At 39.2% G+C, this 14,323-nt stretch overlaps 1 protein-coding gene across 3 annotated transcripts; it reads left to right on the plus strand.

The window, feature by feature from the left end:
* Positions 1–3,481: 3,481 nt before the first annotated feature.
* LOC113536587 (E3 ubiquitin-protein ligase RNF182) lies at positions 3,482–13,915 on the plus strand. Of its 3 annotated transcripts, none has more exons than XM_026930662.3 (2): positions 3,482–3,749; positions 11,860–13,915. In XM_026930662.3, the coding sequence occupies exon 2, from the start codon at positions 12,546–12,548 to the stop codon at positions 13,299–13,301; it is 756 nt and encodes a 251-aa protein (XP_026786463.1). In that variant the 5' UTR covers positions 3,482–3,749; positions 11,860–12,545; the 3' UTR covers positions 13,302–13,915. The 3 variants fall into 3 exon arrangements, with proteins under 3 accessions (XP_026786463.1, XP_026786630.1, XP_026786547.1); XM_026930829.3 differs by lacking the exon at positions 3,482–3,749 and adding an exon at positions 3,769–3,879; XM_026930746.3 differs by lacking the exon at positions 3,482–3,749 and adding an exon at positions 3,895–4,350.
* Positions 13,916–14,323: the final 408 nt, after the last annotated feature.

Below are 14,323 nucleotides of genomic sequence, written 5' to 3' on the forward strand. Positions count from 1 at the left end.
TTAATGCAGCCAGTGTGAGTGTGTGTTAAAGCAGCAGTGTGTGTGTTAATGCAGCAGTGTGTGTTAATGCAGTAGTGTAAGTGTTAATGCAACAGTGTATGTGTTAATGCAGCAGTGTTTGTTAATGCAGCCAGTGTGAGTGTGTGTTAAAGCAGCAGTGTGTGTGTTAATGTAGTAGTATATCTGTTAATGCAATAGTGTATGTGTTAATGCAGCATTGAAAGTGTTAATGCAGCAGTGTATGTGTTAATGTAGCAGTGTAAGTGTTAATGCAGGAGTGTATGTTTTAATGCAGCAGTGGATATGTTAATGCTGAAGCGTAAGTGTTAATGCAGCAATGTATGTGAGTTAAATCAGCTCTTTAAATGTTAATGCAGTAGTGTGTGTTAATGCAGCAGTGTGTGTGTTAATGCAGCAGTGTATGTGTTAATGCTGTAGTGTATGTGTTCATGCAGCAATGCAAGTGTTAATGCAACAGTGTGTTTGTTAATGCAGCAGTGTGAGTGTGTGTTAAAGCAGCAGTGTGTGTTAATGCAGCAGTGTGTGTGTTAATGCAGTAACGTAAGTGTTAATGCAGCAGTGTATGTGTTAATGCTGTAGTGGATATGTTAATGCTGAAGCGTAAGTGTTAATGCAGTAGTGTGTGAGTTAAATCAGCTCTTTAAATGTTAATGCAGTAGTGTGTGTTAATGCAGCAGTGTGTGTTTGTTAATGCAGCAGTGTAAGTGTTAATGCAGTAGTGTATCAGTTAATGCAGTAGTGTGTGTTAATGCAGTAGTGTGTGTTAATGCAGTAGTGTAAGTGTTAATACAGCAGTGTATGTGTTAATGCAGCAGTGTAAGTCATAATGCAGTAGTGTATGTGTGTTAATGCAGCAGTGAATGTGTTAATGCAATGGTGTGTGTGTTAAAGTAGCAGTGTATGTGTTAATGCAGCAGTGTAAGTGTTAATACAGCAGTGTATGTGTTAATGCAGTAGTGTATGTGTTAATGCAGTAGTGTGTGTTAATGCAGTAGTGTAAGTGTTAATACAGCAGTGTATGTGTTAATGCAGTAGTGTATGTGAATGCAGCAGTGTATGTGTTAATGCAGTAGTGTATGTGTTAATTCAGTAGTGTGTGTTAATGCAGCAGTGTGTGTGTTAATGCAGTAGTGTGTGTTAATGCAGCAGTGTATGCGTTAATTCAGTAGTGTGTGTTAATGCAGCAGTGTGTGTGTTAATGCAGTAGTGTGTGTTAATGCAGCAGTGTATGTGTTAATTCAGTAGTGTGTGTTAATGCAGCAGTGTAAGTGTTAATGCAGTAGTGTGTGTTAATGCAGCAGTGTATGTGTTAATTCAGTAGTGTGTGTTAATGCAGCAGTGTGTGTATTAATGCAGTAGTGTGTGTTAATGCAGCAGTGTATGTGTTAATGCAGCAATGTATGTGTTAATGCAGTAGTGTATGTGTTAATGCAGCAGTGTGTGTGTTAATGCAGTGGTGTGTGTTAATGCAGCAGTGTATGCGTTAATTCAGTAGTGTGTGTTAATGCAGCAGTGTGTGTGTTAATGCAGTAGTGTGTGTTAATGCAGCAGTGTATGTGTTAATGCAGTAGTGTGTGTTAATGCAGCAGTGTGTGTGTTAATGCAGTAGTGTAAGTGTTAATGCAGTAGTGTGTGTTAATGCAGCAGTGTGTGTGTTAATGCAGTAGTGTGTGTTAATGCAGCAGTGTGTGTGTTAATGCAGTAGTGTAAGTGTTAATGCAGCAGTGTGTGTGTTAATGCAGTAGTGTGTGTTAATGCAGTAGTGTGTGTTAATGCAGCAGTGTGTGTTAATGCAGTAGTGTGTGTTAATGCAGCAGTGTATGTGTTAATGCAGTAGTGTAAGTGTTAATGCAGCAGTGTAAGTGTTAATGCAGTAGTGTGTGTGTTAATGCAGCAGTGTGTGTGTTAATGCAGTAGTGTAAGTGTTAATGCAGCAGTGTATGTGTTAATGCAGTAGTGTGTGTTAATGCAGCAGTGTATGTGTTAATGCAGCAGTGTATGTGTTAATGCAGCAGTGTGTGTGTTAATGCAGTGGTGTGTGTTAATGCAGCAGTGTATGCGTTAATTCAGTAGTGTGTGTTAATGCAGCAGTGTGTGTGTTAATGCAGTAGTGTGTGTTAATGCAGTAGTGTGTGTTAATGCAGCAGTGTATGTGTTAATGCAGTAGTGTGTGTTAATGCAGCAGGGTGTGTGTTAATGCAGTAGTGTAAGTGTTAATGCAGTAGTGTGTGTTAATGCAGCAGTGTGTGTGTTAATGCAGTAGTGTAAGTGTTAATGCAGCAGTGTGTGTGTTAATGCAGTAGTGTAAGTGTTAATGCAGCAGTGTGTGTGTTAATGCAGTAGTGTGTGTTAATGCAGCAGTGTGTGTGTTAATGCAGTAGTGTGTGTTAATGCAGCAGTGTGTGTGTTAATGCAGTAGTGTGTGTTAATGCAGCAGTGTAAGTGTTAATGCAGTAGTGTGTGTTAATGCAGCAGTGTGTGTGTTAATGCAGTAGTGTGTGTTAATGCAGCAGTGTATGTGTTAATGCAGTAGTGTGTGTTAATGCAGTAGTGTGTTTTAATGCAGCAGTGTATGTGTTAATGCAGTAGTGTGTGTTAATGCAGCAGTGTGTGTGTTAATGCAGTGGTGTAAGTGTTAATGCAGTAGTGTGTGTTAATGCAGCAGTGTATGTGTTAATGCAGTAGTGTGTGTTAATGCAGCAGTGTGTGTTAATGCAGCAGTGTATGTGTTAATGCAGTAGTGTGTGTTAATGCAGCAGTGTATGTGTTAATGCAGTAGTGTGTGTTAATGCAGCAGTGTGTGTTAATGCAGCAGTGTATGTGTTAATGCAGTAGTGTAAGTGTTAATGCAGCAGTGTGTGTGTTAATGCAGTAGTGTAAGTGTTAATGCAGCAGTGTGTGTGTTAATGCAGTAGTGTGTGTTAATGCAGCAGTGTGTGTGTTAATGCAGTAGTGTGTGTTAATGCAGCAGTGTGTGTGTTAATGCAGTAGTGTGTGTTAATGCAGCAGTGTAAGTGTTAATGCAGTAGTGTGTGTTAATGCAGCAGTGTGTGTGTTAATGCAGTAGTGTGTGTTAATGCAGCAGTGTGTGTGTTAATGCAGTAGTGTAAGTGTTAATGCAGTAGTGTGTGTTAATGCAGCAGTGTAAGTGTTAATGCAGTAGTGTGTGTTAATGCAGCAGTGTGTGTGTTAATGCAGTGGTGTAAGTTTTAATGCAGTAGTGTGTGTTAATGCAGCAGTGTGTGTGTTAATGCAGTAGTGTAAGTGTTAATGCAGTAGTGTGTGTTAATGCAGCAGTGTGTGTGTTAATGCAGTAGTGTGTGTTAATGCAGCAGTGTATGTGTTAATGCAGTAGTGTAAGTGTTAATGCAGTAGTGTGTGTTAATGCAGTGGTGTAAGTGTTAATGCAGTAGTGTGTGTTAATGCAGCAGTGTATGTGTTAATTCTGTGAACTCTCGTGCTCGCGCTCGGTAGGTCGCCGCTCTGGCCGCCGGCTCGTGTTGCCACAGTAACCGGTGAGTGAGTAGGAATGCTGTAGCGCTACCGCAGTGATCAGTGAGGGGGACGGCGCGATTCCGCTCGGCCTCATCCGACATCGGCATCATGATCGACATGGACTCTGAGTCACCACAGCACACTGGCCAGGGACATGTTGCTCGCGCGAGCTCCTGATCCTGATTAGGAGTGCACACAGGCTGTTCCCACATCCCCTAATCAGGCACAGAGGGGTAAGTACACTAAATGTTAAGCGAGCATAAAAACGACAGGGAGCTCTTACACATGACCTTAAACCAGCTGAGAATCACAGGATTGGATCTGATGCATATATTCTCACGACGACGCCACTGATTTGTCATTGTAAGTCAATCCATTGTGAACATTTAATTAATGCGATGGGATTCGTGGGAGGCTCCGGAGTTGATGGAAGCAACAGGGACGCACCTTGTTTTAGTGATTTCCTCACGTAGGCTGATGACACAAATGAACGGCGGCGACTGGATCAGGCTGCGGATTTCGCGTTTCCGTTTGTGTGAGCGTGGAATGCGGTGTTGACGGCGAGAGCAGGCTGATGAGGATTAGTGAAGCCACTCTGGCTTTGGCTGTATTCGGCTCCATCTTCCTCTAGCTGTGTCATGGGGGAAATCTGTGCAATGCAGTTCAAACGCGTAGACCTGTTGGACTGTGGCAACACGTGAAGTGAAATCGCAACTTTTCATCATTCTGATCATCCAGAATGTTAATTAATCGGACAGCCTTGAAGGGAGTGTAGGCTGCTGACGCCACTGAAAGCCTTTTACTGAAAAACAAACAAACAAACAAACAAGCCAGGTAAAACATGAACGCCTTTAGGCGATGCTTTAAACTGATCTCTTCTGTTCAAGCCTCAAGCCAGACAATTTAGAGATCACTTCCTTAAAATGAGGAATATGACTAATTACACTAGGCCAGTGTTTTGATTTTCATGAAAAGTATCACTGTTTTACATCTTAGATATTATAAACATTTGCTGATTTGTTGAAAGTCTGCTTGAAATGAGATTAAATGCTGTTCGATCACACTGTTCTGCTTTGAATCCCCATCTGAAAGGGAAAGACTAGCTACAGCTAAGTGAGAAGATCTTGTTGGGAATGAGAGATTTTTTAAAAATTATTTTTGCTTTTTTCCCACCTACTGCTCAGTAAATGTGACAGTCAACTTTATGGACAGTGTATGTATTTTGTTTAGATCCTATGTGGTCTCATTGAACTCTCTCTTAAAAAATGTTCTTTGGGTGGTTAACTGTTAAATTGGTTAACGTAACGGTTAAATTTCTGAAGGTTTTCTAACAGCAAACCTGTTGTAGGCTTCTACTTAGACCTGTTAAGGGTTCCTGCAGACGGGGGCAAAGTGAAGAGCCTTTTAGAGTGTTTGATTGAACCTTTTTTTTTTCTGTAAGTGTATAGACACAATGACGGTACTCAGTTTGAAGGACATTAGCTTAAATGTTAGTCATACTGTATAATAAAGACAGAATGTAGGAAAGACACTGATTAAATGAATTAAATGGCGAGGAAGGTCAGTAACACATGTAAGGTAAATGACACTGCACCATAATTAACAGTGTTTCTCACTCTCACAGACTTTATTAGAGACAGAGAGTTTGAACTAGTCTTCTGGGAACATGTGCACCATTCCCATCATTTATAGACACGCAAAGGGCGTGTCTGTAAATGACGGGAGTAATTCCAGACGTACACACTGTACACACTGTAGGTCTGGAATTAAAGACACATTTCTTTCCTTTGAGCCCCATAAAGGGAGTGGTATAAAAACTAGGCCACTAATGACCTTTCAGTCAGTGTGACAGCTCTGAGTCGACAGTAGGGTGGATGAGAGTGGATTTATCAAGCACTTCCTGTCCCATGTGAGAGTGCCACCAAGCTGTCCCATCAAATCACAGTCCAAAGTGAGAGTCGTCCTCTCATTGCAGGTTGTTCTTAAGAGAGACAGGAGATAAATTTAGAATGTGGCACAGACCCAAAACTCTTGAGCAGTCCTGCAGGTAGACCTGTTCTTTTTGCAAATAGTAATTGTGTCTGAGTGAAATGAGTTTGTTGTTCTTCGGATATGTTCTCTTGAGTTTGTTGTTCTCTGGATCTGTTAAATTATCCTGTGCTGTAGAAGGTTTTATGTAGTGTTGAACGGTGCTTGTTTTGATTTGGCAATTGTTCCATTGCAGTAAATCCTCCATTAGTCTTTCATTTATTGGCACACACTTTTATCCAAAGTGACTAACAAATGAGGAAGAATCCACTCCACGCACATAACCTGACTGTTTAGCATTAATGACAGTCCTGTGGCTTGAGATCACATGCACAGACCCTTAACTACTGAACCAAATATTATTATATTGTGCCACTATGTTATTTTGCTAAAATATTTTTTAGCACATTCTATAATATTTATATCACCATTTGTATCATCTTTCTTCTTTCCGAGACCTCAGAAAGGAAGAGTATTTGCTTGTTGAAAATGCAGTGCAGTCATTAGAGTTCTCCTGGGCAATATGAAGAGCGGGAGATGGTACGAATTAAAAGCATCATTAAAATTGAACGTTCCAGAGCTTCATTGATCAATTTTTCATAAACCCATTTTGCAGTCTGTCAGAGGTCCTGATAGATGGATCAACCACTTTGTTGCCGTGGCTTTTTTCTCCAAAGCTCTAAATGTAATAATAAAGCATGACGTTACTCTTATTCACAAATGCAAAATTAAATTTGGCAATTTAAAATTACAGGATTATGTTATATAAAATATATAGATGGTTAACCTGGAATGTATTATTATTATTATTATTATTATTATTATGTTGTTGTTGTTGTTGTTGTTATTGATAATATTTGGAAAAAACTAATGTGAAGAATTTGTTTCCACTTAGTGTATGCACTTTTAAAGACAGATAAAAAGTACAGATTTGTAAAGAAAGATAAAGCAAAGTATGTTTGACAAATTTGGGCAGATTTGGGAAAGTAAATGCCATTAGTACTTTTTGGAAAATTAAGTCTAAAGATTTCCCACTACTCATGCGTACATGACATTATGTCTGACCACAAAAAAATCTTCTTTAATTGCAATGTCCTTGGTTTATTAGACTCTAGATGGCAACCACTGAATTTGTAAGTACATTCCTTTAACAAACAACCATATTAAATAACAAATATTATCATACCAATTATACCAATTATTAATAGTATTATTAATAGTTTTTTAAAGCTTTATTTCCTCTGTTCTTTTTATATATATAAGGAAGAGTGCAGATAATTTCCCCTCTCTGTAGTGTAGATACATTTTGAATTGCTAGTTTCTACTTCCTTATGCATCAATTCAAAAACGTTAGATCTAGAACCCATAAGAGTTCTTCAGCTTGTCCCTCTGGAGGAAATGCTCTTCATGTTCCATGTTCCCTTAAATGTTGTATGTAGAACACAAGAACAGAGAGTTTCACTATCAGAAAGGGTTCCAAGTCAAACCCATTTAGAAATTTAAGAACTCCTGAAGAACCTCTTTTTTTCTAAGATTGTGGGACAATGTGTCATCAGAGACAACTCATAAGATTTAAACAAAAAAGTGCTTTTATTGTGGTTTTATGATGTGGTTTTATTGACGTGGCTGCTTAAGGGTTCAAAGTCATTCAGTAACTAGGGCTAATTGAAACACCCGCCTGGCACTGAATGGCTTATTCAGCTGATTATTGAATATATGTTTCTTGGGATTTGCAAGACTGCACACAAAGGAAATAACTTACTCCATGATCTCTCTCTCTCCCTCTCTCTCTCTCTCTTTTTTTAGGTAGTTATAGTCCTTAAGAATCTTTTACAGTTTAGTCTTAATTGATGGCGCTGGGTTTTATTGAATTGTCTGGGTTTTTTCTCCTTGTTTGTTTGCTTGATATCATGTTGACATCATGAGTCAAATTGGTTTTAATAAAAATTTATGGCATTGTAAAAGCTACTAGAATTTCATCCTCTCTAGTAAAAAAAAAAAAAAAGGCTATTGCAAGCTACAGATTTTCTCGATGTAGGTTTTGTGAGGATTAATCTCACAGCTGAGAGTGCCACGTAAACACATTCAGAGAGAATTCTATGTTGCATCCCAATCTGGATACTGTGTACTAAATAGGATGTCTAAATAGTAGTGACATTAATAGGGTTCTGACAAATTATTATGGTTTGTGATGTGGCCCAAGTACAATATATGCCCAAAAGTTTGGACACCTGACAATCACACCCATATGTGGTTCTTCCCCAAACAATTTGGAAGCAAACTATTGTATAAGATGTCTTTGTATGCTGTATTTCCCTTCACTAGAACCAAGGGGCCAAACTTGTTCCAGCATGACAGTGTCGCTGTGCACAAAACAAGCTCCATAAAGACATGGTTTGCCACGGTTGATGCGGATGAACTCAAATGTCCTGCACAGAGCCCTGACCTCAACCCCACTGAACATCTTTGGGATGAACTGGCATCAGTGCCTGACCTCACTAATGCACATGTGGCAGAATGGGCAAATCCCCACGGCCACGCTCCAAAATCAATCTAGTGGAAAGTCTTCCCAGAAGAGTGGAGGTCATTATAACAGCAAAGGGGGACTAAATCTGGAATGGGATGTTCGAAAAGCACGTATGGGTGTGATGGACAGGTGTCCACAAACTTTTGGCCTTACATTGTATAATTGTCTGCTTTCATTATTATTGTTTCCCCAATATTACAAGTATTTTTAGAATGATACATGGATGATACTTTACCATGCACATAAACATGGCTGTCACATTTACTGAGCACTAGGTGAAATCACAGAACCACTAGAGTCACCTATGCGTTGGTGTAACTGTGCTCGTTCAGCGACATAGTGTCACATAAAAGAGCATACAGCCTACAGAATAAGGGTTGCTCTGCTGTAATCTCGCAGCATTCTGCTCATGTGGGACTATGATGTGAATTTAGATGTTTTCCCTAAGGCTGCTCATAGCTCCAAAGCCGATGAAAGTTAACCTGGTTGCTTCCATTCTGTCTGTTTTTATTATCTGATTCGTTTTCTGCATGTATTTTGTTCTTCAGCCTGTCAAAATGTTTGAAGTTAAAACTCCATCAGTCCTGAATCCTTTTTCGTATTATTATAGTATTATATTGGACTCTCTCACTCTCCTGATTGATTGCTAGCTCTTGCCTGTCACCATGGAGTTGAACTTCTTTTGTGCCCATAGTTTGTGTGTGAAATACAGTATAATAACTATATACAATAGCAACCCAACCCCCCTGAGACAGCACTGCCTGTGAGTATAATAGTATTGTCAGAGCGACTTACGGCAGACTTAATGATCATATTTTGTTCATTTTTAACAAAACAAAATGCAGCTTTAAATCAAAATTTGTTTTTACGTGTTTAAAAAGCTATTTCGATTAGACTCTGACCAGTAGGGAATCCAGTAAAACATATAGGTGGGCATTTGGATTGCTTTATCTGCTTTGTCAGTATACAGTGGCAGGGTTTTTAAAGTAAACTTCAGCTACCAAAGCTGAAACACAAATGCATTATCTATTGAGTCAAAAGTATAATTCAATACAAAAACCTGATTAAACAGTCAGTTCAAAAATGCTTTTAATTATATCTTAAAGTCCTTGAATAGTCAGTTAAATAATAAATTAAAAATATCTTTTGATTTTGCTCACAGAAGAATCATATGTGGCTGAATGAAATAAGTACAGCGACGAAAGATTGTATAAGTATTACAGGTTCATTACTAATCGTTGAGGAGTTATCACACAGGAATGCAACAATTATTTGCATGAGAAAGAAAAGCATAAAAGGCTTCTACATTTGACCATTCTGTCACGAAAACCCTTGTAGAAACACAATACTGCTGCAGAGAGCATTGCAAACTACTGTAAATGTTCTAGTTGGCAAAACAGAGAGGCAAACTTCATGTCGTTGCATTTTTAATCTGGTTTTGTCCTGTTATGTTGACACTGATGAGAGCATGTAATCTATTCTAATTTTGTCACAACCCACTGGACAAAGACAATGTATTTGACAGTGACACTTTTGATTGCTCTGATCTGCATTACCCATTAATATCAGCCCTAAACCCCATGGACCAATCTAACACCCAGACATACCACCTCATTATCATATAAGCATGAATCAATTAGGAGTAAAATAGGAAGAAAAAAAAAAAGACTAAAAAAGTGCTAAAGTCGATAAAATAAAATAAAGTTAGAAATAAAAACAAGATACAGCAAATGATAAAAGGAAGAGTACTATAAAATTATTATTTTATTTTATTGACTGTGAGTTTAGGAAATTATAGTTTAAAAAAAAAAAAAAGTCTTTTTTTTAACCTTACTCTGTACTTGTTGTATTTTTGACTCATTAGATAGCCTATTATTGTTGTTATGGGGATTCCATACTAAACTGTTATTAAAGCTTGTAGATAGGAAAGCTTTTGTGGAATCACACATACATGTCCCTTTAAATTAATATATTTTTTTTAAAGAAATATGCTCCCAAAGGGAGGTATAGATGTTGGCACAGAATGGTAGGTTTGTATCATTTCTGACCACAGGAAAGGAACACAGATGGTGTTTGTTACGTTTTTGGCATCTCTACCTGTACTGTACCTCTCTGTGCCACTTTCGCTCATTAAAACACACTCAGTGAACACCCCTGAAGAACAAGAGATCTTATGCAATATTTGTTTTTCCCTTTAGTTTGATGTTATCAAGAGTCGTGATAATTGTGATGAGTTGTCTTTGTGAGTGACATTTCAGCATCAGACTGAGATAGTCTGAGCTCTCAGGAATGTCTTATTATAGACCTTTGAGCTTGTGTCTGCTGGCTTATGTTGCATGACAGGACGGAGGTCAGGCTGGGATGTTGAAGTCTTTGAATTTCCATTCGGATAAAGCGATGAAGTTCCTGAACAAAGATGGCCATATACAATGGAAATTCAGAAATGAAAGCACACAAACAGGTGGTTTTCCTCATTGGCACCATTACAGTAGCCTTTTTGTGCCATTTCAAAGTAGGTTAGATTTCTGTACAATGCAGTTAACATGCAGCACTGAAGAGTCAGCTACATTGATTACTAAGCTAAATGTAGACGTGCCCTTAAGCATGTGTTGGCTTGTTGCATTTTTAATAGGTAGTGAATTCGGGCTGGCAAAACAACATCTTTTACCCACTGCATCTCTACGTCCCAGACATCAGGACAACGCTCATTGGCTTGTGTTCAGTAAATCACATACTGCAATTTACGTAAGCATTTTGCATCATGTCCCCTGGAGACAAGCTGCCATACAAAGTCACAGTCATAATTTCTGTTTCTTCTGTCCTTAAGGGGTTGAATGTGTGTGTATATGACCAAGATGGAGTAGGATACTCTTTATCACAGTCATCAAGGGTATTTGGTGGTGCTGGTGGGGGGCTGTGTGTTATATTAGGCTCACTGTGTTTCCTCCGGCATGGATTTGCTATTTATAGTTTAGCTCAAATTCTAACAACGTGCACTCTGAGACAGAGATATTGTGTGTGTGTATGTGTGTGTGAGAGAGAGAGAGAGGAAGGAGGAAAAAAGAAACAGATTGTGGTCAAGGAGATATTTGTGGAGTTGAGCTGTAGATATGGGTTTCTGTATACCTGTGGAAAACATTCTCTTAGGGAATCAAAAAGCCAATTTACACAACCATTTACCTGCGCTAGCTCCTTAGCCTGGACCGCATCACACTACACCTGCTGCATCCATGGGATTTTTTTTTTTTAGTCTCTTGAGGAGCCTGCGCAGTTTTTCAGTCCTCTTGTTAAGTTAAAAAATGAGACATACAATACCACCACCATAATTCTGTCCATTCCTAAATCATAAATGATGAAAATGACACACACACACAAACACAGTTACGAAGTAAGTGACAGTTTTATATTTCTGTCAATATGAGCCTGATGAAAGAGGAGGACATAAATAAAAAGCGGTCTAGGCACACTGTAAGGTTTTTGTCCATGAAGGGCAAGTCAAGGATTCCTCTTATGTGGATAGCAAGACTCAAGAACAAAAAGTCCAGTAATGCTCCCTTTCTCCTCTAGATTCACTCATGGGAATATCAGTAACATTTACAGTGAGAGTATACTCAGAATAGCTGTCAGTGAAACTAAATATTGTAGATATTATGTATTATGTATATATTCTCTGTATTTAAACATTTATACAGTATCATTATGTATGTATTATATAATCATTACATTTATTTATTATATTATATCTATTATATCTTTATTATATCTGTTTGTCTGTGTTCTTGTTTCAGAAGGAAGCAAAGTGCTGCATCTCCTTGTCCTCTGAACAGTCGCAGTTCCATACTTGATGGACATAAAATGTGTTTTGTCAATCCTCTTTAACTGTTGGCAAAAGCAGACATGTTCCAGGATCCTTTTACCTAAACTACAATTCATTTCTGCCAATTCGCATATTACTGATGATGACATCATGGATGACTAATGATCAGCAGTTTTTGTCTCAGGATTCTGAACTGGAATGAATTTACAGTGAAATTAAGCAACGGTCCATGAACATTTCATTAGCACCTCTTCCATAACAAGTATTTCATTTACTGCCTGTCATTATGTTCATGACTCCAAGAAACTCTAAAAACAAAACACCTCAGTACATATCTGTATAAGTATTATGCACGGAAAGTCTGATTGTGCATGAACTACTGTGAATATGTGTAACTGTAATACTGGTTTTCAGGCCATCAGTGTTTAATTGATTTATAGGTTCCACTGTTTACAACAAGCTATTGTCCTGTCTACGGCTGTCAACATCAGAGGAGCATAAATGCTGTATTAAAAATGAGGCCCTGCTGTTAACACACAATCTGACAAAAAAAGAGACAAAACAACAATTAGATAAAGACAAAACAACACTTTGCTGGGTAGCTAGATTATTACGTTTTGAAAATTCCCTTTGCATTCCCCGCTTCCTGCTCTCAGGATGAGTAATAAGTCAGACTCAGAAGGCGTGGTCTATACGGTGGAAGAACTGGAATGCAAGATATGCTATAGCCGCTACGATGCACGCGCTCGCAAGCCGAAGTTACTGGCGTGCCTGCACCGTGTCTGTGCTCGGTGCCTGAAGAAGATGGCTGAGATGGAATCATCACCTGGCACCGTCAGCTGCCCATTCTGCCGCCATCAGACGCATGTGCCTGATGAGGAAATCTGGCTCCTGCAGGATGACAGTAACATCCTGGCCATCCTCTCCTACCAGGAGCAAGTGAGGAAGAGTGGCTCAATGCCCGTGGGTGAGGTTCTGCTCACCCCAAACAGCCTAAGTGGGGGAGAAATAGGAACAAGTGGAGAGGGAGGAGGAGAGCAGGCCCACAGTTCCTCAGACTGCTTGGTCATCACTATCATGGAGGTTCCAGACGAGTCAACTTCACCCGACTCCACTGGCATGCTGAACATGGTGCGTCTGTATCGGCCGGCTAGCTTGGACTCGCTGCCATGCCACGTGCCTGTGCAGAAGTGGCGCGCGTGGACGTCGCGCTCTGTGCCGCGTTTTGTCATGGGCTTCCTCTGCCTGCTGTACTTCAGCTCTCTGCCCCTGGGCATCTATCTGCTCATGATTCAGCAACTCACACTGGGAGTGATCCTGGTCAGCCTGGTGCCCTCCACCCTCGTCCTCTGCGTGTTCTACGGCTTCTGTCAGTGCCTGTGCCATGAGATCATGGAGGCCATCGCCACATAGACACTTCATAGGTTGTGTATGATTTGTCAGTCTTTAAACAGTGTGAAATAAGCCAAAATCACAGATCTGTTCATTCTGCTCTGACTGCTCGTCTACTGTTGCACTGGAATATACCAGCATTTAGAAGTGAACTTTCAACCATCTTCAGTTCATACGAAGGGCAATACGTACGTTTGAATGAGCAGTTACATCCTGACATCCAGTGCAGGTTGTTTGTATTGAGCTACGGCTGCCTCAATTTGCTGTTGATTTGTTTGTTTTGTTTTGTTGTTTGTTTTTATTCTGTACCTGTTAGCTCAGGCTTAACATGACTGTGATCCTTTTACATACCACTAATAAGGGAATGAGATTCATATCTAACATGGAAATTATGGACTTTGTTCCATAACGTAAAATATGTCCTTCCTACTTTTGACAATCCATTTGTTGTGTAACTTTAAAATATAGTCTCCTTGTCAAAGTTCCTAGTTGCCTTTGTAAGGCATGCAAATTCCCAAGCTATATTTTAATGTTGTATATATAAAATAATGTGTTTGTCATTGCTATGAGAATGAACAAATGCCTTCAGATCATCCAAACTGTTAATAGATATTCAATAAAGATTGGAAACACAATCTAATGGATATCAGTTAATGAAATTTTAAGTCATCAACTGGCGAGACGTGGAACGGATGCAGACACGGCAAAGTATTTCAGTGAAATGAACTAAGTTCTTGAACAAATATTGCAGCAAAGATGATCAACTTCAGGAAAAAAAATGCTGCCAGTAGTTCAGCTACTCTAGATTACCGAAAGTGAACCAGCTCCACTTCTTTAGAAGTCCTCTTTTGTGGCTTATCTAATCATGTATTGTATATTTATGTAAATGATTTAGCTGAAGAAAGCTCATTGGACCAGAGACTAGCTACAGAGCTAGAAAGATCAACTCAGAAATGGGAGAGTTTTCATAAATTTGTAAAAGTCGACAACAAAAAACAGAATGTTTAAAGACACTTGGAATAAGAAGTATGTGTTTATTCCCA

This window comes from Pangasianodon hypophthalmus, chromosome 2 (genome assembly GCF_027358585.1).
Source record: "Pangasianodon hypophthalmus isolate fPanHyp1 chromosome 2, fPanHyp1.pri, whole genome shotgun sequence".
NCBI classification, from domain to species: Eukaryota; Metazoa; Chordata; class Actinopteri; order Siluriformes; family Pangasiidae; genus Pangasianodon; species Pangasianodon hypophthalmus.